Below are 27,973 nucleotides of genomic sequence, written 5' to 3' on the forward strand. Positions count from 1 at the left end.
AACCTTAAATAAGTCATAGAAAGCACTCACACAGTAAAAGGCCTAACAATTTAAATCAAATTAATGAATAAATATTATCTAAAGTATAAAAAAAGCATCTGAAAAATAAAAGATACCCCAACATAGAAAACAAACATGATTATCAACCATAGACGGCAGCCCACCAGGCTATGCCGTCCCTGGGATTCTCTAAGCAAGAACACTGGAGTGGGTTGCCATTTCCTTCTCCAGTGCATGAAAGTGAAAAGTGAAAGTGAAGTCACTCAGTCTTGTCCGACTCTTAGCGACCCCATGGACTGCAGCCTACCAGGCTCCTCCGTCCATGGGATTTTCCAGGCGAGAGTACTGGAGTGGGGTGCCACTGCCTTCTCCGAGATAACCAACAAGGACTTACTATATAACACAGGGAACTATATTCAATATCTTGAGATAACCTATAATGGAAGAGAAGAAAAGAATATATATATACTTATATATTGTGGTTGTTTGGTTACTGAGTCCTGTCTGACTTTTTTCAGACCCTAAGGATTATAGCTTGCCACTCTTCTCTGTCCATGGGATTTCCCAGGCAAGAATACCGGAGTAGGTTGTCACTTCCTACCCAGGCGGTCTTCCTGACTCAGAGGTGGAACCCATGCCTCCTGCATTAGCAGGCAGGTTTTTCTTTTTACCACTGAGCCACCAGGGAAGAGCATATATATATATATATATATATATATATATATAATATATATACACAAATATGTATAGCCAAATCACTTTCCTGTATATTTGAAACTAACACAACATTGCAAATCAACTATATTTCAAAAAAAAATTTTTAAACAAAACAAAACCAGACATCCCAAACAACATGAAAGGCAAGCTGAAGACTAGGAGAAAATTTTGCAACTTATGTAACAAAGAATGGGTATAACAGATATATGTAGGAAAACAAACAAACAAAGAAATAAACACTCTTTAGAAAAATGAGCAAAGGATATGAATAAGCAATTCATAAAAGAGGAGAAACATGTAAGAAGATGCTCGAACACAGTTTTCATCAGGCGTCTACTAATGAAAACATTGAAGAGATACCTTTGTATACCTAGTATACTGAACATTTTGAAAGGTCTGGTAGGTGAAGCATTATTGAGACTGCTGAGAAGTGGGAACTTCTGGATTCTGTTTTCATACTTCAAGATGGTGGAGCCACTTGAGAGGCAATGTGGGCATAGCCTTGGATCCACAATTTCCTCTTGTAGGAATTTGGAGTCTTGAGACACATAAAAGACACATAGGACATTTATTGCAATGTTGTTGGAGGTAGTGAAAAATTGTTAACAATCCTAAATATCCACTAGGGCTTCTCTGGTAGTTCAGGTGGTAAAAAATCTGCCTGCAATACAGGAGAGCCAGGTTCAATCCTGGGGTCACGAAGATCCCCTGGTGAAGGGAATGGCTACCCATTCCAGAAATATTGCCTGGAATTTTTCAACAACACAGGAGCCTGGCAGGATGCAGTCCATGGGATCGCAAAGAATCAGATACAACTGAGCGATTAACACTTTCAAGTATCCATTAAAAAGAGAGAGGATAATAAATAAAATACAGTATAGTAATACAATGGAATACTACTCAGCAGTTAAAAGAAATTCACTTGGTCAATATAGCAACACAATTAGATTCCAAAAATACTGCTAAATTACAAAATCACACCTATAGTATAATGCCTCTTATGTAAACACAGCACACAAATACATCAATATACAATGATAAGGTTCTGGAGGGCCTCCCAAGTGGAGCTAGGGGTAAAGAACTTGCATGCCAGTGCAGGAACCATAGGAGACCAGGGTTTGATCCCTGGGTGGGGAAGATCCCCTGGAAGAGGGCATGGCAGCCCACAGGTGTATTCTTGCCTGGAGGATCCCATTGACAGAAGAGCCTGGTGGGCTATAGTCCATGGGGTTAAAAAAAAGTTGGACAGGACCTAGTGACTAAAACAATACATATTTTTTTTCCTAAAATTTTCATAGTATTTGCCCATCACATTTGCAATAGGAAACCAGTTATTTGTCAAGGATTGTTGAAAGTTCAAAAATTCTTAAAAGGTTAGCTTTCAGTTCAGTTCAGTTCAGTTGCTCAGTCGTGTCTGACTCTGCGACCCCATGAATCGCAGCACGCCAGGCCTCCCTGTCCATCACCTTACCTTTAAATACACCCTCCCTTCTTCCCCCACCAACTTAAATACATAGCACGTGTTTGGGAAGACTGGCATGTTTTATTGCAAAATTAGGTACATTCCCCAAACTGTGGAAGCAGAGAAAATGATTCTGGGAATTATTTAGCTTAGTTTAGGGGGATCAGGGGAAATAGCTCTTATTTTTAACTCACTGATGTTCCATTAACCAGGACACTCCAGAGACTTAAGATTTACTGACAATCAATGTTTAACCACAGTTAAATTTAGCTACTTTCTGGGGATGAAACTTCTCAAATAGCTGAGAGATTTTCATCTCTTTTACATTTTTACATTGTAATGATCTGGAGTAGAAAAATGTCTAGAATGTTGTAGGTACTTCTCTGCCTTCTTCAACAGAAAAGAGTATCGAGTTTCAGCTTTTCCAACTTTGCTATTTCTAAAGGTTGCCATATGGTACACTGTCAGGATCTGTCTTATAGCAACACTGTCTTTCCTGCTAAGGCTTTAGAAGTCAACTTCTTGGAACTGTTTGTAAAATAATCAGTGTATGGGGCTCACACAAAGAGGATTGCCTCAGATAAAAGAACATACAAACTTCATGGCATCTATTCTGGCTTTTTCACAATCCCTCTTTTCCCCTTCTCTTCTTTCTGGTGTTCAGGGACGTTCTGAAAGTGCTGGCTGCAAGCCTGGAAGGTGATACAGGTAGAGAAGAAAGAACAGGATTATTTCTTGTAGAACAGTGATCTCTATCAAGATCAAAGCTTTAGCTGTTGGCACAGGGCTCTTGCCACAGAACAGAGCTACCAATAGATGAAATGCATGCCTGTGCTAAGTTGCTTCAGTCGTGTCCGACTCTGCAACCATATGGACTGTAGCCTGACAGGCTTCTCTGCCCATGAGATTCTCCAGGCAAGAATACTGGAGTGGGTTGCCATGCCCTCCTCCAGGGGATCCTCCCAATCCAGGGATCGAATAATTCTAAATTAAGACAAAAACCATACCCTTATAGCAATTGTACAGCAGCTGCTAGAAAATTTTGTGATCTTATCCAAGAATTTCCCAAGATACAGCAGGTGATTATTAATGAAGCCTTTGTAAGTAATAGCCTTATGCTGCTGCTGCTGCTGCTACGTCGCTTCAATCGTGTCCGACTCTGTGTGACCCCACAGACGGCAGCCCATCAGGCTCCACCGTCCCTGGGATTCTCCAGGCAAGAACACTGGAGTGGGTTGCCATTTCCTTCTCCAATGCATGTAAGTGAAAAGTGAAAGTGAAGTTGCTCAGTCGTGTCCGACTCTTAGCGACCCCATGGACTGTAGCCTACCAGGCTCCCCCGTCCATGGGATTTTCCAGGCAAGAGTACTGGAGTGGGTTGCCATTGCCTTCTCCGAACAGCCTTATACATACATATGTGTTGTGCTCGGTCATGTCCAACTCTTTGTGACCCCGTGGACTGTAACCCGCCATGCTCCTTTGTCCATGGGATTTTCCAGGCAAAAATACTGGAAAGCGTTGCCATTTCCTTCTTTAGGGGCTCCTCTCAACCCAGGGACTGAACCTGCATCTCCTGAGTCTCCTGCATCGCAGGCAGATTCTTTACTCACTGAGCCACCTGGGAATAGCCTTGTACATCTGAGTAAGGTGGGAGTCCAAGAGGGTTCATACAGAGCTAGATCTATAATCTCAGGCCTACTCTTTGTAAAACCAGAAAGGGGAAGGGAACAGAGGGCATGAAATGGAGCTACGAACCTCAAGAATCACAGGTAAAGTCTTTTCTTGTGCACATGTCATGTTCTTCATTTTTCCTCCTATTGCAATAATCAGGCAGCAACACAGAGAAGTGATGATTCAGAACTACATTCCAAGGCTCTGAGTCAGGAAGTTGAGGCTCCATTTGATGTTATCAGTTAGCTGCGGGTGGTAGTGACCAAATCTAATAAAAACACAAAGGACAGAAGTTTCAAATTTCTTTCAGAAGGATTATGCTCACTCTAAAGAGTACAGGACCTGTGCAAATTGCTCCTGCCATGTGTTCATGTGAGATAAACTCACAGAATACTGTAGCAGAGAGATGGCCTGTTCAGGTATCTCATAGAGAGATACGATGTTCATTGCTAGCAGACCCAGAGCAGATGGTGGCTCTGAGTGAGTTAATGTTGTTGCTCTGAAGATTCAAAGAGGATGGGGATGAAAGCATAGGAGTTAGGGATAGATGGGCTGTCTCTCCCATCTCCCTTTGCCTCAGTCCTTTTTCAGTAAGCGAGGAAGCTCATCCTTTTCCAGCCTTAGGAAAGGCAAAAATAAATGATGCCTGTGGAAGTGCTTAGAGTTACTTGGAAACAAATGTGACTGTGTTAAAATGAAGTATCATATTGTCTCTCCTTGGGCTTCCCTTGGTGGTTCAGTAGTAAAGAATCTGCCTGCTAGTGCAGGAGACACGTGTTTGATCTCTGGCTCAGGAAGATCCCCTGAGAAGGGAATGGCAATTCACTCCAGTATTCTTGCCTGGGAAATCCCATGGACAGAAGAGCCTGGCCGGCTAAAGTCCATGGGGTCGCAAAGAGTCAGACACAACTGAGCAACTAAACAACAATTATCTCTCCCAAGAGACCTAATCCTTGTAAGGGAACAGGAGAAAGTTCTTTGGTTTATCAACTGTTCCCCTTTAGGGTAAGCTCAGTCTGAAGTTTGGTTCCCATTCTAGGAGGTTCAGAACAACCACAGCCTTGGGGGGATATTGTGAATATGCCTGAACTCCTAGAATATGGGTCCTGGAAAGGGTCTGAAGATCACTTCCCTCATTGCATAGACACAGAAATGAAGGCCCAGAGAGGTGAACAGACTTCTCTGAGGTCACACGGCTTTTTTCAAATACATGGCTTCAGTTGATGAGCCCAGGGCCCTTTTCACAGACTTTCTCAAAGTGGGGTCCTCTGAGATTGCATGTCAGAATCACCTGACATGTATATGGGGGCACCAGGGAGGTATTGGTGAAGAGAGTTGATTATATAAATGCACATTCCCTGACCTGAATCACAAGCTTTGGGAGCAAGTACCTGAGAGTCTGTATTTTAGGATGAAACAATTCTTTTTTTTTTTTTGGCTGCACTGAGTCTTCATTGCTTCACGTGGGCCTTCTCTAGCTGTGGCAAGCAGTGGCTACTCTCTATCTGTAGTGTGCAAGCTTCTCTTTGCGGTGGCTTCTCCTGTTGTGGAGCATGGACCCTAGGCACACGGGCTTCAGTAGCTGTGGTGCATGGGTTTAGTTGCTCCATGGCAGGTGGGATCTTCTTGGACTAGGGATCGAATCTGTGTTCCCTGCACTGGCAAGTGGATTCTTAAGGATGTCAAGGATGAGGGAAGGATGAGGGAAGTCAAGGACGAGGCGATTCGTACACAGCTCTGCTTTATTTCAACAATACCTCGAAGTGTTGCTTCTAAATTGCCTATGTAAAATGGCCACGCTTAAGGAATCATCTCCTAGAGAATATAGAAAGGACACATGCTATTAGTTGCCATGTCCTCAATTAGCTACATTGTATGACAGTCAGTCTCCTGTAGGGCACCATCATCTCCTTGAATGTTCTGAACAATCAAAGCACATTTGGGAAACAAACACAGCTCATGTGGTCCCTTTAAGAGCCTCTCTTTGCCTGAGTTTGGGGATGGGTGTGTGCTCCTTTGCAGGTCGCTCCTTTGCAGGTCACTCCCAGCTTATCTTACTGTCCCCGCCACCTCTCTGAGACATCTGGTTTCATACAAGTGTCTCTGGCCTGAAAGTAGATAGATTCTGATACAGGGCTGAACCCACCCTTCCCTTAATCAACGCAGAGTGACTTGTCAGGTCCATGGGAGATAAATAAAGCTGAGATCGTCCCTGTAGAAGCCTCTTGGGAGGTTAAATAGGGTATGTAAACAAGTGATGGGGTTGCCAGCAGTTTCCACGTAATGCCCATGGAAGGGCTCTTTGCACAAGGACATCAGCTGGGCTGGGCATGTCCAAGCAGAGTTCATCTGAAAGAGATGAAAACCTCTGAACCCAGCTGGATCCCTGGTTACTCCATAATGGCTCAAGGTTAGGGAGGATCTGTCTCTTGTGTGCTCACGCACTGGACTTCTCCCTTCCTTCCTCCCAGCGGGTCCTTACCGGGCTTCAGAGTGCCCAGCTGTATTACTTTCTCCTCTGCCCAGGCAGCAACAGCAAAGATGGAGCCAGATTTCAAGAGAGGCCCCGTCGTAGAGAAGCACTCATTAAATGACAACCTTCATGTCAGCAAAACCCCAGGGTGTAACAAAAGACAACTGCAGAACTTCCCTTTGATCTGCACCTATTTTTTTAAAAAGGTAGTTTTTAGGTTTGTGGAGAGGTCAGAAAGGGTTGTTATTTGAATTTCTCTGAAATCTGCTCTAGAAAACAAAACCAGAGGCTCCAAGGAAGCAGGGGCTTGGTGTTCCCCCAAACCCAACTCAGTGTCTAGCAGCTATGACAGTGCTCAAAAATGTGTCAGATAATAAGCCACTATCTGGAGGTGGGACTTCCCTGGTGGCTCAGTGGTAGAGAATCCACCAGCCAATGCAAGAGACACGGGTTCTATCCCTAGGTTGGGAAGATCCCCTGAAGAAGGAAATGGCTACCCACTCTAGTATTCTTGCTTGGAAAATCGAATGGACAGAGGAGCCTGGCAGACTACAGTCCATGGGGTCACAAAAGAGTCAGATATGGCTGAGTGATCGAACAACAACAATCTGAGGGTGACCACTGGAGGCACAGCCACTTCCTGCTAAATGGCATTCATTGACACACGGTGACTGATCACACAGTCCAGGGTACGAGCTGCAGACGTCTAGATTCGGCAGCCCTGCTTCTGTTGGTGCCTTGAGAGTATTTTGATGATCAGGGGCTGATTTGTATTTATCAAACTCCCCAAACTGATGTGTGGGACTGGAATACCAAGTTACCCAGGAATCACAGTGAGAAATAAATGTGCTGGGGCCTCACGTGTCCTCTTTCGGTGAGCTAATCCTCCTAGAAACCAAAGGGTGACCAGATGGTGACCTAGTGAGCAGACAACCAGAACCAGGGAGACCAAATGAATCAGATTTCTCAGGGCAATAAGATAAGTAACAGGATTTGACACAACTGCCCAGCCAAAGGCAGGCTTCCCTGGTGGCTCAGAGGTAAAGAATGCACCGGCAAATGCAGGAGACACGGGTTCGATCCCTGGTTTGGGAAGGTCCCCTGGAGAAGGAAATGGTAACCCACTCCAGTATTCTTGCCTGGGAAAACCTATGGACAGAGGAGCCTGGCAGGCTACAGTCCATGGGGATCGCAAAAGAGTCGGGCATGACTTGGCAACTAAACAACAATAAAACCAGCTATAGGCACCAAAATATAGTCCTGAATCAGCGCTCATGACTCCAGTGTGTCCTGGTTTCTGGGGGGCTGTCACAGGAGGGGACATTGAGGCTTTGCAGAGGGTGCCTCTTCCTACCTCTCTGCACAGACAGGTGCTGCTGAGGTTTCCATCTCTGACTCTCCTTTCACTTCCAGATTTCAAGACCATTTCTGAACAGCCCATTGTTTTATTCCGTCAGTTTTATTGAAATGTAATTGACACATAGTTCTGTGTGAGTGTTAAGCTGTATGCTTAATGACTTGAAGTATGTATGTTGCAAAATGTTACCACAATAAGTTTAGTTAACATCCATCACCTCATACAGTTACAAAATATTTTTTATTCCTGATGAGAGCATTAAGGATCTATATCTCTTACCAACTTTCATATATACTATACAGTGGCGTTAACTGTAGTCATCACATGGTACATTAATTCCCAGGACTTATTTATCTTGTAACTGGAAGTTTGTACCTTTTGAGTCCATCCAATTCCCCTCTCCCCTCTACCTCCCAGAAACACAAATCTGTTCTCTTTTTCTGAGTTAGGTTTCATTAGAGTCTACATCTATATGAGAGCGTGTGGTATTTGTCTTTTTCTGTCTATTTACTTACAGGTGGTGCTAGTGGTAAAGAACTCGCCTGCCTATGCAGATGTAAGAGACCCAGGTTCATTCCCCTGAATGGCAACCCACTCCAGTATTCTTGCCTGGAGAATCTCTTTGACAGAGGAGCCTGGTGGGCTATAGTCCACTGGGTCACAAAGACTCAGGTTTGCAAAATGTCACACGCGACGGAGTGACTTAGCACCCACACGTGCAATGCATTTACTTAGCAGAATGCCTTCAAGGTCCATTTTTTTTTTCTTTAATTGGAAAATTGTTACTTTCAATCCATTATCAGTCAGATTTGGGGAACCTGGGCATCCTCCCCTCTTTCAGGTGACAGCCCACCTCTGATGTGAACAGACTTTGGACTTATAACACCCAGAAGGAAGCTAAAGTTCCACCTTGCCAAAGTGGTGAAGGGTATCGTTCTGTAGCCACCCCATGCCCCCCCACCAAGTACTGGCATGCATGCTCAGTCGTGTCTGACTCTTTGCAACTCCATGAATTGTCACCTACCAGACTCCTCTGTCCAAGGAATTTTCCAGGCAAGAATACTGGAGTGGTTTGCCATTTCCTTCTCCAGGGGATCTTCCCCACCCGGGAAGATAATCTGAATCTCTTGCATTAGCAGGCGGATTCTTTACCACTGTGCCACCTAGGAAGCCCCCAAGAACTAACTGAAAACAGTTATAAATCATATTTCTAGATAGAAGATCAATTTAGGGATTTTTTTTGTTTGCTTCACCTTTTCCTCCCTCTACCCTCTCAGTGCCATGGGTATATTACAAAGAGCTTAGATGGATGTAGGTCAAAACCTCTAAAGTCAACTAAGGAGGCCACTGCTACTGAGAAATTCACTAGCATGGACTGTCTGATCTGCCTGAGGAGTCTCTGGTTTCTTTTGGGAACAGAAATCTTCAATCTGCGAGATCCAGCACACGGCAACAGAGAAACAACCACCCAGAAGTCACAGGGAGCAGAAGACCATGGAATCAGAAGGAAGTGATGATCAGAGGGCACCCAGGACAGTGGTCAGTGCTTCCAGGCACTGGATGTTTGTTGACTGACTGTCTGAAGGACTGAATGACTACTTGAATAACCCAACCTCCTCATTACACAGAGGAGGAAACTGAAGCCACAGCGGATGTTGATTTGCTGAGTCACATAGCATAGCAATGGCACCTGGGACTGGCTTGTAGGGGACCTGAGTCTCAGCTCTGTGCTTGTGTTATTACAATGATAGCAACCGGAAAACTTAAGGAGAGCTGGGGTGGAGTGAAGGAAATAAGGGATCATAAAAGAGTAAAATGACTTAAAATGCAGGCATACCTTGCTGTATTGCACTTTGCTTTATCAGGCTTCGCAGATATCGCGCTTTTTTGTTTTTTAATGAACTGAAGGTTTGTGGCCACCCTGTGCGCTCCTCATGTCCAGCTCTTTGCAACTCCATCGATTGTAGCTTGTCAGGCTCCTCTGACCACGGAATCCTCCAGGTGAGAATACTGGAGTGGGTTGCCATTTCCTACTCCAGGGGATCTTCCCAACCCAGGGATCACCTTCATAGTTAATAGACTACAGTATAGCGTGAACATAACTTTTAAAAATTAAAAAAAATTATATTGGAATATAGTTGATTTACGGTGTTATATTAGTTTCAGCTGTACAGCAAAGCAAATCAGTTAGGAATATACATGTATCCAGTTTTTTTAGATTCTCTTCCCAAGCAGGCCATTACAGAGTGTTGAGTAGACTTCCTGAAACATGCCTGGTCTAAACTGAGATGTGCTGTGAGTATGAAATATACACTGATTTCAAGGACAATATGATAAAAGGGTTAAGTGAGCTTGTGGCACAGTGTTAAAGAATCTCCCTGTCAATGCAGAAGGTGCGGGAGATCTGGGTTCTATCGCTGGGTCGGGAAGATCCCCTGGAGAAGGAAATGGCAACCCACTCCAGTATTTTTGCCTGGAAAATCTCATGGACAGAGGAGCCTGGTGGGCTATAGCAGACATGACTGAGCAACTGAGCATGCATGCTTGAAAAAAGAATATAAAATATCTCATCATAAATATATTGAATAAATTGGAATAAACAACATATATTATTAACATTCATTTCTCTGTTTCTTTTACTATTTTTAATGTGGCAACCAGAAAATTTTAAATTACATTCATGGCACTGTATTTCTATTGGGCAGTGCTGGTCGAGTCTGCTTCAAAGCATTTAAAGACCATCTCAATTACAGAGTGCAATGCTCATAAAATTAAAATGGGCATTGAGTGTATGGAAGCGGTTGTATTCTCCAGCCATTATTTTCAATCACCTTTTAAGTAAAGAAACATAGAGGTGGTGACATGGGAAATTGTGATGGAAATAGCAAGGTAGCCTGCTTATTAATCAGAGAAATTGACCCTGAAAGACAATAGTGATACAGTCAGTGTTGGTTCAGGCTTTATGCCTCTCATAGGACATCTTGACTTTCTTAACATCCTCAGAAGCTGTTGGGGGCATTTGATGCCCCCAGGGAGGAGGAATAAAGAGTAGGGAGGCAGCATGGAGTTACTGGAAGACCTGGCTAGCTCAGTGCGGCCTCACATAAGTCACCAAGCCTCTAGGTTTCACCCTTGGTGCAGTCTTTGTGCTATACCACAGCGCTGTCTCTGGAGTCCCCATCCTCAGCCTTAGAACCTGGAAGGGCTTGAGCACAGACTGGAGATCTCTATGCCTCCATTTCCTGTTTATAAGACGGAGACTAGGACAGTGCTTTCTTACAGATTGATAGAGACTCAACAAGAGAATTCACGCCCAGTAAATGCCTCCAAAACGTTAAAAACAAATAAAAACTTACAAACTGAAAAGGATCTTAAGGGCCACTCGGTCCAACTCCCACCCAAACTCACGAGTGCCCATGCATTTCCCCTCATATCTGGCCTCCCTTTGTTCACTGCCAATGGTGGGAATCCTATCATCTCATAGCACAGACCTTGTTTGTTTGTCTTTAAATTTTATTTTATTGTGATGAAGTAGCATAATGTTACCATTTTAATCATTTTAAAGTGTACAGTTCTGTGGCATTGAGTACATTTCCTTGTTGTTATATGAACTTCCCACCATCCAGCTCCAAAACTTTTTCATTATGTGAAACAGAAACTGTACCTATTAAACAATAACTCCTCATTCTCTTGTCCCCCCAGACTCTGGTAACCATCGTTGTTTCTGTCTCTATGAATGTGACTACTTTAGGTATCTCAAGTAGATAGAACCCCATAGCATTTGTTCTTTTGTGTCTGGCTTATTTCACTTAATGTAATGTCTTTAAGAGTCATCTATGCTATAGCATATGTCAGAGTTTCTTTCCTTTTTAAAGCTATATAATATTCCATGGTATGTACATACCACATTTTGTTTATCCATTCATCTGTTGATGGACACTCAAGATTTTTTTTTAGACTGTTTTGATGTGGATCATTTTTAAAGACTTTTTTGAATTTGTTACAGAATTGCTTTTGTTTTATGTTTTAGTTTTTTGGCCGTGAAGCATGTGGGATCTTAACTCCCTGACCAGGGATCGAACCTGCACTCCCTGTATTGGAAGGGGGAGTCTTAATCACCGGACTTCAATGGAAGTCCTGACCCTCAGGTTTTGAATGTCTCTAACTATCAGTTCTGCCACCAGGTAAGCTCATTTGTGCCTTCCTGTGACTTAAACCCATCTACCCAGGTCTGCCCTTGAGCGAGAGCATCAGCTGGGCCCCTGCCCACAAAAATCCCTGGATGTGAACCACCACCTCCTCAAAGACTGAGCAGTGTTTCCTAATTTCCAGACCTTCTGCCATTGTGGTTTAAGTCTTTGGATCCACTTAAGTTCTTTGGACTACAAGGAGATCAAACCAGTCAATCCTAAAGGAAATCAACCCTGAAGGACTGCCAATGGAAGGATTGTTGCTGAAGTTGGAGCTTCAATACTTTAGCCACCTGATGCAAAGAGCCGACTCATTGGAAAAGACCCTGATGTTGAGAAAGACTGAAGGCAAAAGGAGAAGGGAGCAACAGAGGATGAGATGGTTAGATAGCATCACCAACTCAATGGACATGAATTTGAGCAAACTCTGGGAGATGGTAAGGACAGAGAATCCTGGCATGCTGCAGTCCAGCTGGTCACAGAGAGTCAGACATGGCTTAGTTACTGAACAACAACACTGATATAGAGGGGCTTCCCCGGTGGCACAGTGGTAAAGAATCTGCCTTCGAATGAAGGAGATGCAAGAGACATGGTTTCGATCCCTGGGTCAGGAAGATCCCCTGAGTAGGAAATGGCAAGCCATTCCAGTATTCTTGCGTGGGAAATCTCATGGACAGAGGCGCCTGGAGGGCTACAGTCCATAGGGTCACAAAGAGTTGGACATGACATAGTGACTGAGCATGCATTCATGAAACTTCCTGATCTCGAGTTCAAAAGGAACCACCCTAAACACATACATGTAGGAAGCTTCTCATATTCAGAAGGGATGACCATAACCTGAACTGACTTATACTCTACTCCAGGATTAACTTCCCTTTCCTTGACCCTTTACTCACACAGCTGAAGAATGCGTTGCCTTTTCTTGGCAGCCTTATTTCACCAATTCATTTATTGAACAAGTTTTATTGGTTGCCTCGTAAAGGTGAGGCAATTCAGTTAGTAGTTTAGAGCTTGAACTCGGAAGCCAGATTTCCTAGGTCAGAATCCAAGATCCATCCTTTACAATGAGTCATTGGACTTCAACTTCTCAGGGCCTTGCTTCCTTATCTATAAAATAATAATCATAGTAACAGAATCGGCCTCACTGAGTAGTTGTGAGGATTACATGAATTAGTGCCCAAACATGAGAAGTGTGCCTGGCACTCAATAAATGTGCTATTTCTCTGCACAGGGCACTGTGCCGGGTGCTGGGGGTAAGCAGTCAGCCAGGCAGACCAGCTCTGGACTCTTTGTGGTTCCCAGTCTAACAAAATGGTCAGACAAGCTAACCATTACATGACAACCAGAATTTATTCATGGTTTGTTAAAGATATGTTTTTAAGTAGAAAAACACCTACTACACTACAGGGTATGAAGTCTTATGAAAAGATTGCAGGGTGAGGTGGGGGCACAGCAGGGGGGCACCTAACTCACCCCCACTTATTCACTTACTCACTAAGAATAAATTCTTATTTGCGCAGCCTCTATGAAGAACTTATGGAGATTCCTCAGAAAACTAAAAACAGTGTTGCCAAATGATTCAGGAATCCCATATATTCTGGGCATATATTCTGAGAAAACCATAATTTGAAAAGATATATGCACCCCAATGTTCATTGCAGTACTATTTACAATAGCCAGGATGTGGAAGCAACCTAAATGTCCATCAACAAATGAATGGATAAAGAAGATGTGATACATATATATATATATATATACACAATATACACATATTTTATATATATATACACACAAAATGGAATACTAGTCAGTTATAAAAAGAAAATGAAGTAATGCCATTTGCAGCAACATGGATGGGTCTACAGAAAATCATACTAAATGAAGTAAGTCAGAAAGAGAAAGACAAATACCACAGGATATCACTTATACGTGTAATCTAAAATACAACACCAATGAGCTTACCTATTAAACAAAAACAGACTCACAGAGAGAACAGACTTGTGGCTGCCAAGAGGGAGGGGTTGTGGGGGAAGGATGGATTGGGCGTTTGGAGTTAGCAGCATAAGCTATTATATGTCTGTACATCTGAATCACTTGGTTGTATACCAGAAACTAACACAACATTGTAAGTCAATCATATATCCATAAAATAAGTATTTTTAAAAAAGCAAAAACTATACTTATTGAGTTCCTACTAGTATTAGGTATGATTGCTGATTCTGGGAAGTATCTATGAACAAAACAGAAATCTCTCTCCTGGGAAGCTTACATTCTACTGATAGGAGACAGACAACAACAGGATAAATGCAACTATAAATAATAATAATTAGTCTGCACATGAATAAATAATAAACACAACTCTACTGTCTGTTGGAGGCAGAGCAGGATGATTTTTGATAAATTGTACATCCTAAATGAGTGACAATTAGGACTTTGGGATGACTCCAGAGGTTTCAGCTTGAGAACTAGAAGCAAAGCTGTGAGGTCAGGATGTTTCCCTGAGGAAGTGGCATCTAACTGGGGACTGGAAGGCCAAACAGCCACCATCCAAGTGAACAGAGGCAGGAAAAAATCCAGGCAGCTGTAGCTTGTCCTCAGCAGACAGGCAATTCCAGTATCACGTAAAGTCATATCAGTCCAGGAGGATTCCATCCTGCCTTGTATGTCCACAAGTCTCAGGATTTAAGGGTACAATTTTATGTTTTTACAGATTTAAAACACAACCTTGACTTCCAGCCTTCCAAGGAGCTACTCCTCCCAGTATTGTGTCTTCTAAGGGGTTGATAAGTTTGCAGTCCATGACTTTTTCCAGTAGTTGATAAAAAAAAAAAAAAAATAGTTGAACCAAACTTGGTCAAGGACAGTGTATTATGTCACACCTTTCTTGCTTATATTAGCCCTATTAATCAGCCTCCTTGGGTAGGACAGCTTACAAATCAATCCAACCATAAGATAATGTTACGTGGCCTGTATTTCTCCATCTAACTCTACAGTAACAGCCCTAAGGGTCAAATGAGATAAGATATGAGAAAATACTTAAACGTTCTCCACAACTGCTAAGTAGTTCTATGAATGGTAACTATCATTGGCCAGAAAAAAAAGGGGGGGGGGAGGGGGGGAAAGAAAGAAAGGGAGGGGAGGGAAGGAGGGAGGAAGGAAGGATGGAGGGAAAGAAGGAAGGGAGAATGAAAGGAAGGAATAAAGAAAACTCTCTGGAGTTCAACAAGCTGCCATTGCTTAGCATGACTTGGACACCAAACTTCTGGGAATGGAGAAACATGGAGATTAAATGAGCACACTGCTGCCACAGTCCAGGCGATTAAATGACAGAGCAGCCTCTCTGTATTTCCCTCTGGATAAATGTGCAACATTGTTAAAAAACCTCACACCTGAGTAAGTGCACAGCCTTTTAAAAGAAACATGCTTTACTCACGCCAAACTGATGCCTTTTGAGAGAAGGCTATAGCTCTTGAAGTGACTTTTGTGAGCATGACGCAAATGGTGAGAATCTGAATTGGTCCTTTTTATGATCTTATGGGGGCTTCCCTCATGGCTCAGTGGTAAAGAATCTGTCTGCAATGCAGGGGACGCAGGAGGTGTGGGTTCAGTCCTTGGGTCAGGAAAATCCCCAGAAGGAGGAAATGGTAACCCACTCCAGTATTCTTGCCTGGGAAATCTCATGGACAGAGGAGCCTGGCGGGTTATAGTTCATAGGGTTGCAAAGAGTTGGACACAAATTGAGCGACTGAGCAAGCAAGTAAGCAATTATCATATGGAAAAGAAGTCTGTTAAATCAGGGGTCTCCTATCTCTAGAATCCAATGCCTGATCTGAGGTGGAGCTGATATAATAATCATAGAAATAAAGTGCACAACATATGTAACGTGCTTGAATCATCCCCAAAGTACCCTCCACCTTGCCCCAAGCCCGTGGAAAAGTTGTCTTCCATGAAACCGGTCGCTGGTGCCAAAAATGTTGGGGACTGCTGTTAAATGTAGCAAGCTGTGTTCATGTCCTCATTAAATATATTTGCATGTATCAAAAACATTTTGATAAAAATATTACAGACCTGCATTTTTGAAAAAAAAAAAAAAGGAGAGAACACTTAAAAAGCAAAATTAACTGCTGGTTAAGAGAGAGAAAATCCTTAATGAACATTAGCATGCTATGAAAAATGTCCATGGCCACAGTACGATCTGACAAACACTTGTCAAACACAAATAGGGAAATGACATTTCTGAATATGTATATTGTTGTTGTTGTTTAGTCTCTAAATTGTGTCTGACTCTTTTTTTTCCCAGGCAAGAATACTGGAGTAACAATTTCCTTCTCCAGAGAATCTTTCCAACCCAGGGATTGAATCTTCATCTCCTGCACTGCAGGCAAATTCTTAACCACTGAGCCATCAGTGAAAGTGAAAGTGAAGTCGCTCAGTCATGTCCAACTCTTTGCAACCCCATGGACTGTAGCCTATCAGGCTCCTCCGTCCCTGGGATTTTCCAGGCAAGAGTACTGGAGTGGATTGCCATTTCCAGGGGATCTTCCCAACCCAGGGATTGAACCTTCATCTTCTGCACTGCAGGCAGATTCTTAACCACTGAGCCATCAGAGAAGCCCCCAAATATATTTATAAATATATATATATATATATATATACACACACACATATATATACATATAAAGCATGCTTTATATTTCTTTTTTAATCCTACAACATAGGAATTAATGTGTCCATTTTACAATTGAGAAACTAGACCCAGAGATGCTAAGTAATTTTTCCAAGGACACACAGCTAGGTAGTAAGTGATATGTCAGGACTTCTGAATTCAAAGTTCACCTTTTCTGCTATGCTCTGTTTCCTCCTCGACTGAGTAAACACAAGCCAGTTACTCCCCTATTATGTGCGGGAATCTGTGCTAGGTTCTGGGTCTATAAAGGAGCATAAACCAGAGACTCTGCTTTCCAGGACCTAGGACCTAGATGGGGGACTAAGGTGTGTACTGAAACAAAGTACAGTACAAGGAAGTAAGTGATCAATGTCCTGTAGGTGAGGTAGCACACACTCCTAGAGAAGTTCAGTGAAGAAAGCTGTGTGGGGGCTGTCAGGTTCAGGGGAGGCTTCCTGGAAGAGGTGCTTTTTATTAATTCATTTGCATTTATTCAGTCCGAGCCTATTTTGTGCCAGGCATGGTGTTAGACACGGAGGACAGAGCTGTGAAGATGTGATATCCAGTGTCTGTTTCCTTGAAACTTACAGTGTGTGTGTGTGTGAGATAGAAAGAGAGAGCAAGAAATAGAATAATCAAATAAGATAATTTAAGAAAGTAATCAGTGCTATACATTTAAAAAAAATGATCATGAGGCTTCTGGGTGGTCTAGTGGGTAAAGAATCTGCCTGCCAGTGAGGGAACACTGATTCTATCCCTGGTCTGGGAAGATCACATGTGCCGCTAGACCACTGAGCCCACGTGGCACAACTGCCGAGAGTGTGCTCTAGAGCCCAAGCACGGCAATGGAGAGTAGCCCCCATTCACTGGAACCAGAGAAAACCTGAGCAAAAGCAAAGACGACCCAGCGCAGCCAAAACAAAAGCAAATAGAAAAGAATCAACATTTTAAAAATGAGATTGTGGGACAGGTTTACATTGTTCTTTCTGAGGAAATGACCTTAGAGTTGAAATTGAAAGACCAGAATCTGTCCATGGGAAGAACAGGCCCTGGAGGTTCTAGATATGGGAATATCACCTCCTAAAGAGCTCCTCCTGGAGAAGGCAATGGCACCCCACTCCAGTACTTTTGCCTGGAAAATCCCATGGACAGAGGAGCCTGGTGGGCTGCAGTCCATGGGGTCTCAAAGAGTCGGACTCGACTGAGCGACTTCACTTTCACTTTTCACTTTCATGCGTTGGAGAAGGAAATGGCAACCCACTCCAGTGTTCTTGCCTGGAGAATCCCGGGGACGGGGGAGCGTGGTGGGCTGCCGTCTATGGGGTCGCACAGAGTCGGACACGACTGTCTCAACTTAGCAGCAAAGAGCTCCTTCGCTATGCTCAGCCATCTGGAAATATGACAACTATGCTTCCTGGAGGATCATGAACACCAAATCCTTTACCTTTCCCCAAAATTTTAAAAAATTATTTACTTTATTTTTGGCTGTGCTGGGTCTTTGTTGCGGTGTGGGCTTTTCTAGAGTTGCAGAGAGCAGGGCCTACTCTCTAGCTGTGGTGCCCGGGCTTCTCAACGTGGTGGATTCTCTTATTACAGAGCACGGGCTCTAGAGAGCCAGGTTCAGTAGTTGCAGGGCATGGGCTCAGACGTTGTGGGCTACTGGGCTCTAGAGCACAGTAGTGTCACACAGGCTTTGTGGCTCCATGTGGGATCTTCCTGGACCAGGGATCGAGCCTGTGTTTCCTGCATTGGCATGCGGATTCTTTACCACTGAACCACCATGGAAGCCCAACAAATTCTTAATGATGGTAGGGCTCAGTTTGAAACTGCCCTGTGGAATCTGGCAAATAAGGCCGTGTGCTAATGTGCTGTGTCATGTCAACATGACTAGAGAGGAGCATTGATGACTATTGATTTTTACCGAACAGGCATCTCAGATAAGACTAATGACAGCAATAAAGGAGTCTTATCAGCTTCCAGGGTTATTTCAAAAGCAGGTGAACGAAAAAGTACTGAATCGAACACCTGGGTTTTTACCCCAATTCTGCCACTATCCACTCCTGTGTCCGTGGACAAGTTATTTTACCTGTTAGATTTCTTTGGTCACTTGTGGGTTGGGTTTATGTTGTTGTTTAGTCACTAAGTTCTGTCTGACTCTTTTGCAACCCCATGGGTTTATAGGCTTTGTCATATTCCAGGTCTCTTCTACTTCTTAAGCTTTGCAAATCCACACTCCCAAGAAAAGTGTAGCACCTTCCTTTAGCATTTGTGACATGTGCTTTGGAAGAAAAGCAAATGTCCCCTTTTTCTCTCTTCTCCACCAACTTTCTGTGTTCAGAGCCTTGGGAGCTATAGTACAACATAGTTTAACTTCTTGGAGATCACAGATGCATGCAGAATTTTAATGTTATTTTATAGGAATATGGACTTCCTTTGAAAGAAACGCTTATTCCTGCAATAAATATTGATTGTTCACTCAATGTACATCCTCAAGGAACTTAAGACCATATAACTGTAAGAATAAATAGAAGGTTGGGAGAGCCATGAAGGAGGCATGAAAGAGTGGTGGGGTTCGGCTCACTTCTGAGGGTCAGAGAAGGCTTCCTGGAAAGGGAAGCATCTGAACTGAGAAATGAGCACCTTTGACAGGTAGAGACCTGAAGAGCCCTCCCTTTGGAGGGTGTAGGACCATGGGTTTAAGGAGGATGTTCAGGGATGGGTACTTCCGAAAGTATTCCTGCCTGGAGAATTCCATGGACAGAGGAGACTGGCAGGCTACAGCCCATGGGTCGCAAAGGATTGGACACGACTGAGTGACAAACACTTTCTCTTTTCAGGGATGGAAAAGCAAAGTCTGGCTACAGTGACCATATCCTTGTTTCTCCAAAGCTACCTTTTTCTGTCCTGGTGGAATTCTCAAAGATGCCCCTTGTCACTCAAAAATTATCCCAGTTTGGATGATAAATTACATAGTCACCATAGCTGTAAGTGACATTCTCTCAGAGGCCTGATCTTCCCCTGGCTGAAAGGATCCAAAAGAAAAAGAGTCAGGAATGACTGAACTTGAAGATCTATCACCTGGTAAAACAGAAGTAAAATGTACAGGAAAAAGTAGCATTAGAAGGAGTTGCCAAGTAGGAGGAAAGATTATGAATTCAGTTTTAGATCTGAAAGATTCAGCTGGAGAGCAATCAGCACCTCATTGGGTCCAGCTCCTCCTCTCACAGATCAAAGGATTGGGGGCAAAGAATCTGAGTCAGGACTGGAACCCAGGTATCTCCCACCTCGGTCTGTAGCTCTAGTCTCGCTACCTCCCTGTCCTGAGCTCAGTAGTGCCCCTCCAACATGCATGTCTGCTGAGAACCTGTGGTCTTATTTAGAAATATCTTTGCAAATACAATCAAATCATCCTGGTGTAGCATGGGCCCCTAATCCAATATGGCTGGTGTTCTAACAAGAAGAGGGAAATGGGGACTTCCTCAGTGTCCAGTGGTTAAGAATCTGCCTTCCAATGCAGGGGATGCAAACTCTATCCCTGGTTGGGGAACTAAGATCCCACATGCTGCAGAGCAACTAAGCCCATGTGCCACAACTACTGAGCCTGCATGCCGTAACTAGAGAATCTCTGTCCTGCAATGAAACGTTTTGCATGATGCAACAAAGATCTCCTGTGCTGCAACCAAGATCTGATGCAGCCAAATAACTAAATTAAATAAATAAATATAGAAAAAAAGGAGAAGGAAATGTGCGTGTAGACATGGAGACAAATAGGAATGTGACAACGGATGAAGAGACTGGAATGACACATCTAAAGCCATGGAATGTTGAGGATTGCAAGGGAGCCACAGAAAGCTAGGAATAGGCCAGGAAGGATACTTCCTTAGACTCTTTGGAAGGAGCGTGGCCCTGCCAATGCCTTGACCTTGGACTTCTAGCCTCTGGAGCTGTGAGACAGTATGATGCTGTTGTTTCAAGCTGCCCATTTAGGGTGTTTTGTGACGATGGCCCTAGGACCTTGCTCCATTGTCTGAGCTTCAGGTGGAGCTAGGTGTCTTAAAACTCAATATTAAAAAAACTAAGATCATGGCATCCAGTCCCATCACTTCATGGCAAATAGATGGGGAACAATGGAAACAGTGACAGACTTTATTTTCTTGGGCCCCCAAATCACTGCAGATGGTGACTGCAGCCATGAAATTAAAAGATGCTTGCTCCTTGACTATGACTAACCTAGACAGAATATTAAAAAGCAGAGACATTACCGACCAAGGTCCATATAGTTAAAGCTATGGTTTTCCCAGTAGTCATGTATGGATGTGAGAGTTGGACCATAGAGAAAGCTGAGCACTAAAGAATTGATGCTTTTGAACTGTGATGCTGGAGAAGATTCTTGAGGGTCCCTTGGACTGCAAGGAGATCTAACCAGTCAATCCTAAAGGAAATCAGTCCTGAATATTAATTGGAAGGACTGATGCTGAAGCTGAAGCTCCAATACTTTGGTCACCTGATGTGAAGAACTGACTCATTGGAAAAGACTCATCACCAACTCAATGGACATGAGTTTGAGCAAGCTCCAGGAGTTGGTGATGGACAGGGAAGCCTGGCATACTGCAGTCCATGGGGTTGCAAAGAGTTGGACACTACTGAGAGACTGAACTGACTGAGGTATCTGGGAGGCACAAGAAAATATGGGACTGGAGTGCAGAGAAATGGTCAGAATTGAAAACCCAGCCAGGGTTGGGAATAGGAAAATGGAAACTGAAGCGAGGACCAAAGGGAAGATAAGGGGCACTGAGGACATCCTATGAGCAGGAAGGAGAGGCGGCAAAGAGCATTGTTAGAAAGGCAGGAAGAGAGCGGAAGTAAGGGAGGAATTCCCGGGGAGGCCGGGTCGAGAGGTTTGTGCTGGGAGAGATGGGCTGACTTGGAATGTGGTCATGGGTGACCTTTTCAAGAGCTTCTTTAGAAAGGTGTAGGAGATAGAAACCACAGGAAGTCTTCAGGAGTCTAGTGAAGGACTTAAAAATAATGAAAATGTGGAGGAATGCACATTGCAAAACAAAAAAAAGCAAAATGCACAGCCACACCAGGTACCCAGCACACTATGCTCTAGGAGACATCACACCATGCAGTTCCTCCATGCACCCATCCCCTGCCACCCGCCCCTGGTAGAGGAATTCGCCACCCGCCCCTGGTAGAGGAATTCTAGAGCCCCAGGGGAAGACACTGCATTGACTAAATTCTGGGCAAAGTGTTAATATATACGTGTGTTGCATGAGTGGATATACGTGTGTTGCATGAGTGGGTAGGCAGATGACAAGACTTGATTATTATTGTGAGAAAAGCAAGATTTTGGAGAAAGCCTGAATGTCTTCCCTGTATAGCATTAACTCCTTTCTGTCTTCCTTCTTCCAAACATCCTCAAATTATATATAATTCATTGTAGGCCTTTATTGTATTTTTTTGTTTCTGTATTTCATTCACTGTGTGTCAATTCTAAAGGAAATCAACACTGAATATTCACTGGAAGGACTGATGGTGAAGTTGAAGCTCTAATACTTTGACCACCTGATGTGAAGAGCCAACTCACTGGAAAAGACCCTGATGCTGGGAAAGATTGAGGGCAGGAGGCGAAGGGGATGACAGAAGATGAGATGGTTGGATGGCATCACCAACTCAATGGACATGAGTCTGAGCAAACTCTGGGAGAGTGAAGGACGTGGAAGCCTGGTGTGCTGCAGTCCATGGGGTCACAAAGAGTCAGCCATGACTTAGCCACTGAATAACAATAAGGTGTTAATCAGCAATGGTCATCATCAGCAGGTGAGGAAGCAAGCCAACCAAAAGGGCCAGAGTCACACCACTGGTCAGAGGTGGAACCCAAGCTTGAACATGTCTGTGATTCCAACTCAAGTGCTATTACCCCTACATTCTCTGTGGCTTCCTGCTTCTAAGTGGACTCCCAGTTGGGTGAAGGCAGCTGGGAACCAAAGACATCTTCAGAACTTCAACGTTCAGGAACTTCACCTAAGATTCAGCTGGAACCAGCAAATCACTCGAGGCTCCTGGTTCACCCCACAGGGCAGGATCACTGCTCTGTCCCTGCATCCCTGTGATGTCCCCTTCTTGTTGGCAGTGGGGCCAGAGCATTGGGCCACGGTGTCTGGGGATGTCACCTGTCTCCCAGCAGGCCTTCCACAGAGGTCGAGCACCAGGGCTGGCCACTGTATTCTGACGTCCAGAGATACCTCCCTCTTTATGATGCCCATTTGTTACTCTACAGAATATTGCTGAATGGGAAACCTAGGCAGGGTCTCCAGAGATGACTCTCAGACTCATGACTTGTAACTGGCTTCCTAAGGGAAGCCCCACCGAACCCTCAAAGGTGTAGGAGGCCACCTATGGAATCTATGTTGCTGCCACCTTCCCTGCTGCCACTCCCACCGCCAAAACTGTCTTTCAACATCCATGAACTTGGGGTCCAGACACTGTGATGCTCTTGTAATAGGCAAGCCACTGCCCACTCCAACTGCTCCTGACCCAAGGGTCTATGATTTTGCTAGGCAGCAAACAACAGCAAAACAGCAGGATGGTGGTCTCTGCCTTCCCCCTCCCAGAACTCTCTAGTTCAGCTGTCAGAATTTAAGTCATATCTAGACTCCGACTGGTGTTGGAGAAAACTCTTGAGAGTCCCTTGGACTGCAAGGAGATCCAACCAGTCCATTCTAAAGGAGATCAGTCCAGGGTGTTCATCGGAAGGACTGATGCTAAAGCTGAAAGTCCAACACTTTGGCCACTCATGCAAAGAGTTGACTCATTGGAAAAGACCCTCATGCTGGGGGGGATTGGGGTCAGGAGGAGAAGGGGACAACAGAGGATGAGATAGCTGGATGGCATCACCGACTCGATGGGCATGAGTTTGAGTGATCTCCAGGAGTTGGTGATGGACAGGGAGGCCTGGAGTGCTGCAATTCATGGGGTTGCAAAGAGTTGGACACAACTGAGTGACTGAACTGAACTGAGACTATAACTGCAAGAAATGTGGTTTAAATTTTCTGGCCACTACAGTACAAGGAGAAGTTTAAGGTATTGAGGGCCAAACCACTATAACTACCACATTTGGTGAGAAAAAATATTGAATATTCATAATAAATATTTTGAAGATTTTCTAAAGGCTTTGGCTTTAATTTAATGAAATTATTAAAAAACTGTATGTCTCTGAAGATTATGAGGATGTTCAAAAATGCCAAGAGTTCTTTTAAGCATCTATGGGCTGACTTTTCTTCACCAATCAAAGTTCAGGGGTTTTCTCATCCATCGAGAGATTAGATCCTACAAAGAATGATCCACTTTCATTCTTTATATTTTTTTCAATTACAGAAACAATACAAGCAAACATAACTGTATCCTACATCACTATCACAATAACCGCTTCACTCTTTTTATGTGCATATTTATATCTTGGTGAATGTAGTGTTCATAGAACTCTGCTCTGTTTTCTTACTTAGAACTGCATCAAAATTATTTCCCATGTTGTTGCATAACCACAATTTAATGGCCCCATAATATTTCACTAATGCAGGTATCATAATTGCTCAGCTCCTCCTCTCTAGTTGAACCCTTAGCTTGTTTCCAATTATTTCTTACTATGAACAATGCTTTGAAGAGCATCACGTATTTTCCGAGTGTTGGTCACTGACGTGAGATGACGAGTTAATACGTACTGGTTACAGGGTATCTATTTTTTAAATGAGTATCAACAGGTTTTGACTAATATTTCTTGAAAATCACCTTTAGCAAAAGCAGAGAAATGTCTCCAGGAATGACTAAATGCAGAGCTTGTTTCTACCTATCCCATCGTTAGCACTTCTCTTGGGAGCAACTATTGGCAGCTGCTGAAAATTCAGAAACAGTGCCCTAGGTCTTGAAGCCTCTATTGACATTGTTCACATCACTGAATCTCAAATCCCGGGGAGCTGTTTAGGTGACTGTGACTCGAATCTTGGGACCAGGGTGAGGCCAAGGAGGAGATACAGCATCCTCAGGGTCTCCCCCACCCTTTCATATCTCAAGGAACGGCTTTCCTGACTAGAAGTCTTCTCCAGATAAGGTGCAGTAAAAGTTGATCAGCTCAAGCCAAATCTCAAGCCCAGAACATGCACATTTAGACGCACATTTCAGGGAGCCTTAGATAAACAGACAGGTTACTCCCCTAATTTTTGATTCCTCCCTCTTCTCTCAGATGGAGAAGACATTATTATTTAGGTTACAATAAAGTAACCTAAGGCTTCCCTGGTGGCTCAGACAGTAAAGCGTCTGCCTACAATGCGGGAGACCCGGGTTCAATCCCTGGGTCCGGAAGATTTTCTAGAGAAGGAAATGGCAACCCACTCCAGTACTCTTGCCTGGAAAATCCCATGGACAGAGGAGCCTGGTAGGCTACCGTCTATGGGGTCGCAAACAGTCGGACACGACTGAGCGACTTCACTTTCACATTAAAGTAACCTGGGTTACACTTTATTTAAGAAGATATTTAATAGTTTGGGATGAGTTTATGAACTAGAAGACCAGAGTCTTTAAAGAACTATACATGCGCACTCAGTTGCTCAGTTGTGTCTGACTCTTTGTGACCCCATGGACTGTAGCCTCCCAGGCTCCTCTGTCTATGGGATTTACCAGGCAAGAATACTGGAGTGAGTTGCCATTTCCTCCTCCAGGGGATCTTCTTGACCCAGGGATGGAACTCGGGTCTCCTGCTTGGCAGGTGGGCTCTTTACCACTGCACCACCGGGGAAGCCCAGGCACATGCAATACTGCAATAGTTTACTCTGTCACTTTTCTATTGTGATGCCAGGCTTTTAAAGCCCTTTCTGCCCCAGGAAAACGTGCTGAAGGTACCCATTCAGAAGGGCTTCATCCTGGTGACCACTTATCGTCTTCACTAGTCCAGGGCTGTGTGGCTTTAGCCCCTTTGTGAGAATAAGGAGGAATAAACTTTGCTCTATGAATCACGTGTTTTCTTTTGAGAAAGAAAAACTTTAGTGTTCGCGCCAACGAAGCAGCCTGGGGGCAGGATCTCGAGATTTCACTTTGTTCCCTCCAAGGTACATGCTCTTGTGCTGCAGAAAAGGAGGTGCATCCCTCGTATCGCACAGTGGGTCCTCAATTCTGGAACTCCATCCACCCCCACGTGCGCCCCCACTCCTCCTCCAGCCACAATAATTGCTCTATAAGTGACATTAGCAGTAACTTCCCTGCTCCAGGCCCGAGGAATGCCAAAGCTTGCTGAGCAATACTGTTCGCAACAAAACCCTGGGCTCTGTGGGTAGATTGGCCGCTGTTCCGGATCCCCCTCCAGCCTCAAGCACTTCCCCCTCTGCGATCCGGGTGACCCTTCCCAGCAGCTGCCCCCCTGGCCTGCTCCAAGCCAGGCAGCACCACCCCACCAGGAGGTAAGACGACTTCCCGGGACACCCCACGTCCTCCTCTCGCCCCCGTCCGGTAGCTTGGAAATTTGCACTGGACCGTTACGTCACACAGGGAGGCGGGTCCCCACTATCCTGCACACCAATGGCGCGGCCGGAGCCCGTCTCTTCTTTTTCAGTGATTGGTGTCTCGGGCCCCTCTGCTCCACCCCAGCCCGCCATGGCGTCAGGCCCCGCAGCACCGGGGAGGTGGTTCCCACTTTAAAGAAGTGAAGTTTTTCGCCCCCTCCCCCGCCCCGCCCGCCTCCTGCAGCCTCCCGCGCCGCGCGGAGCCGGCGAATGGAGCTACGCCGTGGCGGCGTAGGGAGCCAGGCTGGGGCGCGCAGGATGGATGGGGACAGCCGAGATGGCGGCGGCGGCTGCAAGGACGCCGGGTCGGAGGACTATGAGAACCTGCCGACCAGCGCCTCCTTATCCACCCACATGACAGCCGGAGCGATGGCCGGGATCCTGGAGCACTCGGTCATGTACCCGGTAGACTCAGTGAAGGTGAGGCTCCAGAAGACTTTAGAGAAGGAGCGAGCGCACGCGTGTGCTTCTGCATCCCGCGCGGGAGCCGCCTGGAAGCAGCCCTCCGCAACCGCGCTCTTCTTAGCGCCGCGGCGCCCCCGGATCTCCTGGGTCCCACCGGGAGCTGGCGCGCGCAGCCGGGGTGCCTGGAAGTGCGTCGCGTAGCTCCTTCCGCTGTGCGCTTGGGCCCCCGGGGGCAGCCCCCCCGCCCCGCGCCCAAGAGGGTGCCCCAGCCGGCGCCCCGCTTCGCCTCTCCGGCCGAGTTCCAGGCCCAGGCTGCTGGCGGCGCTGCCGCCGGCGAGGAGAAGGAGAGAGCACCGCTGGCCTCGGCGGTGGCGGCGGGGCTCCAGACGGAGCCGGCCGGTATGGCTTTGAGCAGTCTTACCACGTCTGGCCACGCGATCGGAGGGGTTTGCGGTCCCGGCTAGTCGCGGCTCCCACTTGCGTGCTCGGTGTCCGAGCCGCGGCGAGTGGCGTCAGCTGGCCGCCGCCGGGTGATCGGGGCTTCCACACACGTGCGCCGTCCCCAAGGGGCTCGCCGCCGGGAGCGCTAACCACACTCGCGCCGAGAAACGTGGACCCGACCCGGCTGGCCCGGCCACCCACCCTTTGGCAGCCGAGCAGCTGAGAGGCAGTGAGACAGTGACATTTGCCTTCTCCTTCTGTTGCAGGGAGGCGGGCAGGCAGGCAGAGCTCGTGCTATGTAGCCTTTCTTATGGGTTGTGTAATAGCCTTTCAGTTTGCCCCGCGCTTCCCGGGTGGTTTTAAATGCATTGCTGTCAGGAGGTAGCTTTAACCAGGCGGATTTTTGCCTGAGCTGCACTAAGTCAGCTTGTTCAGGATACAGAATGACCGGGGATAGAGTGCTCCGGGAAGAAATACTATTACTGATACATTGCAGTTCTGTAGGCAGAACTCATCTAATTCGTACAGCAGCCGTGGAAATTAACATGAAGAAACTGAGGCACAGAACGGTGAACTGGATTAGCCTGCCAGGGCTCATGCACTAGCGGTACCCGCCAACTCCAGCCCCGGTGTGCTTCGGAGATTTGGGGACTTCTCTAGGTGGCAGTTACCTTGGAAGGCAGACCCAACAGAGTTCCCCAGCTAGCGTCTGTATCTTGTTTCTGATGCTTGCCCCACATGAGTGGTGGGAAGGCCAGAATGTCTAATGCAGAGAGTTTTCCCTGTTCTGAGCAGTTCTTAGAGCTGGCAGTCAGTGGCTGGACAGACAGCGGTCCAGAGAGAAGGCCATGGGCATTCACATTAAGGTGAGCCCCAAGTCTTATGTCGTGCTGCTGGGTCTGAGTCATCATCACCCCTCTGCTCTCCGCCATGCCAGAGGGAGATTAAAGGAACGGTCCTTGCCTGCCAGGGTTATGGAGGCCACAGGGAGATTTTTTTCTCTTAGGTTTTCAAAGTCACTCCAAGAAAGACCCTGG

At 45.3% G+C, this 27,973-nt stretch overlaps 1 protein-coding gene and 1 long non-coding RNA gene across 4 annotated transcripts in view; one reads left to right on the plus strand and one right to left on the minus strand.

Moving 5' to 3' along the window:
* Positions 1 to 2,240: 2,240 nt before the first annotated feature.
* Positions 2,241 to 27,376, minus strand: LOC120865821. Its single transcript, XR_005721521.1, has 3 exons — positions 26,917 to 27,376; positions 3,935 to 4,118; positions 2,241 to 2,871 (listed from the first exon to the last, which is right to left on the minus strand). It is a non-coding gene; the product is annotated as an uncharacterized LOC120865821 (long non-coding RNA).
* The window catches only part of SLC25A37 (solute carrier family 25 member 37), a 46,701-nt gene continuing 44,926 nt past the window's right edge, over positions 26,199 to 27,973 (plus strand). Inside the window, exon 1 of one of the 3 annotated variants that reach the window (XM_040243116.1) lies at positions 26,199 to 26,510. In XM_040243116.1, coding sequence (XP_040099050.1) covers positions 26,301 to 26,510 — 210 coding nt within the window. In that variant the 5' untranslated portion in view covers positions 26,199 to 26,300. The remainder of the gene's footprint in view (positions 26,511 to 27,973) is intronic. The other 2 variants (XM_040243122.1, XM_040243133.1) reach the window with 2 other exon arrangements.

Source organism: Oryx dammah, unplaced genomic scaffold (genome assembly GCF_014754425.2).
Source record: "Oryx dammah isolate SB20612 unplaced genomic scaffold, SCBI_Odam_1.1 HiC_scaffold_1, whole genome shotgun sequence".
In the NCBI taxonomy this organism is placed as follows: Eukaryota; Metazoa; Chordata; class Mammalia; order Artiodactyla; family Bovidae; genus Oryx; species Oryx dammah.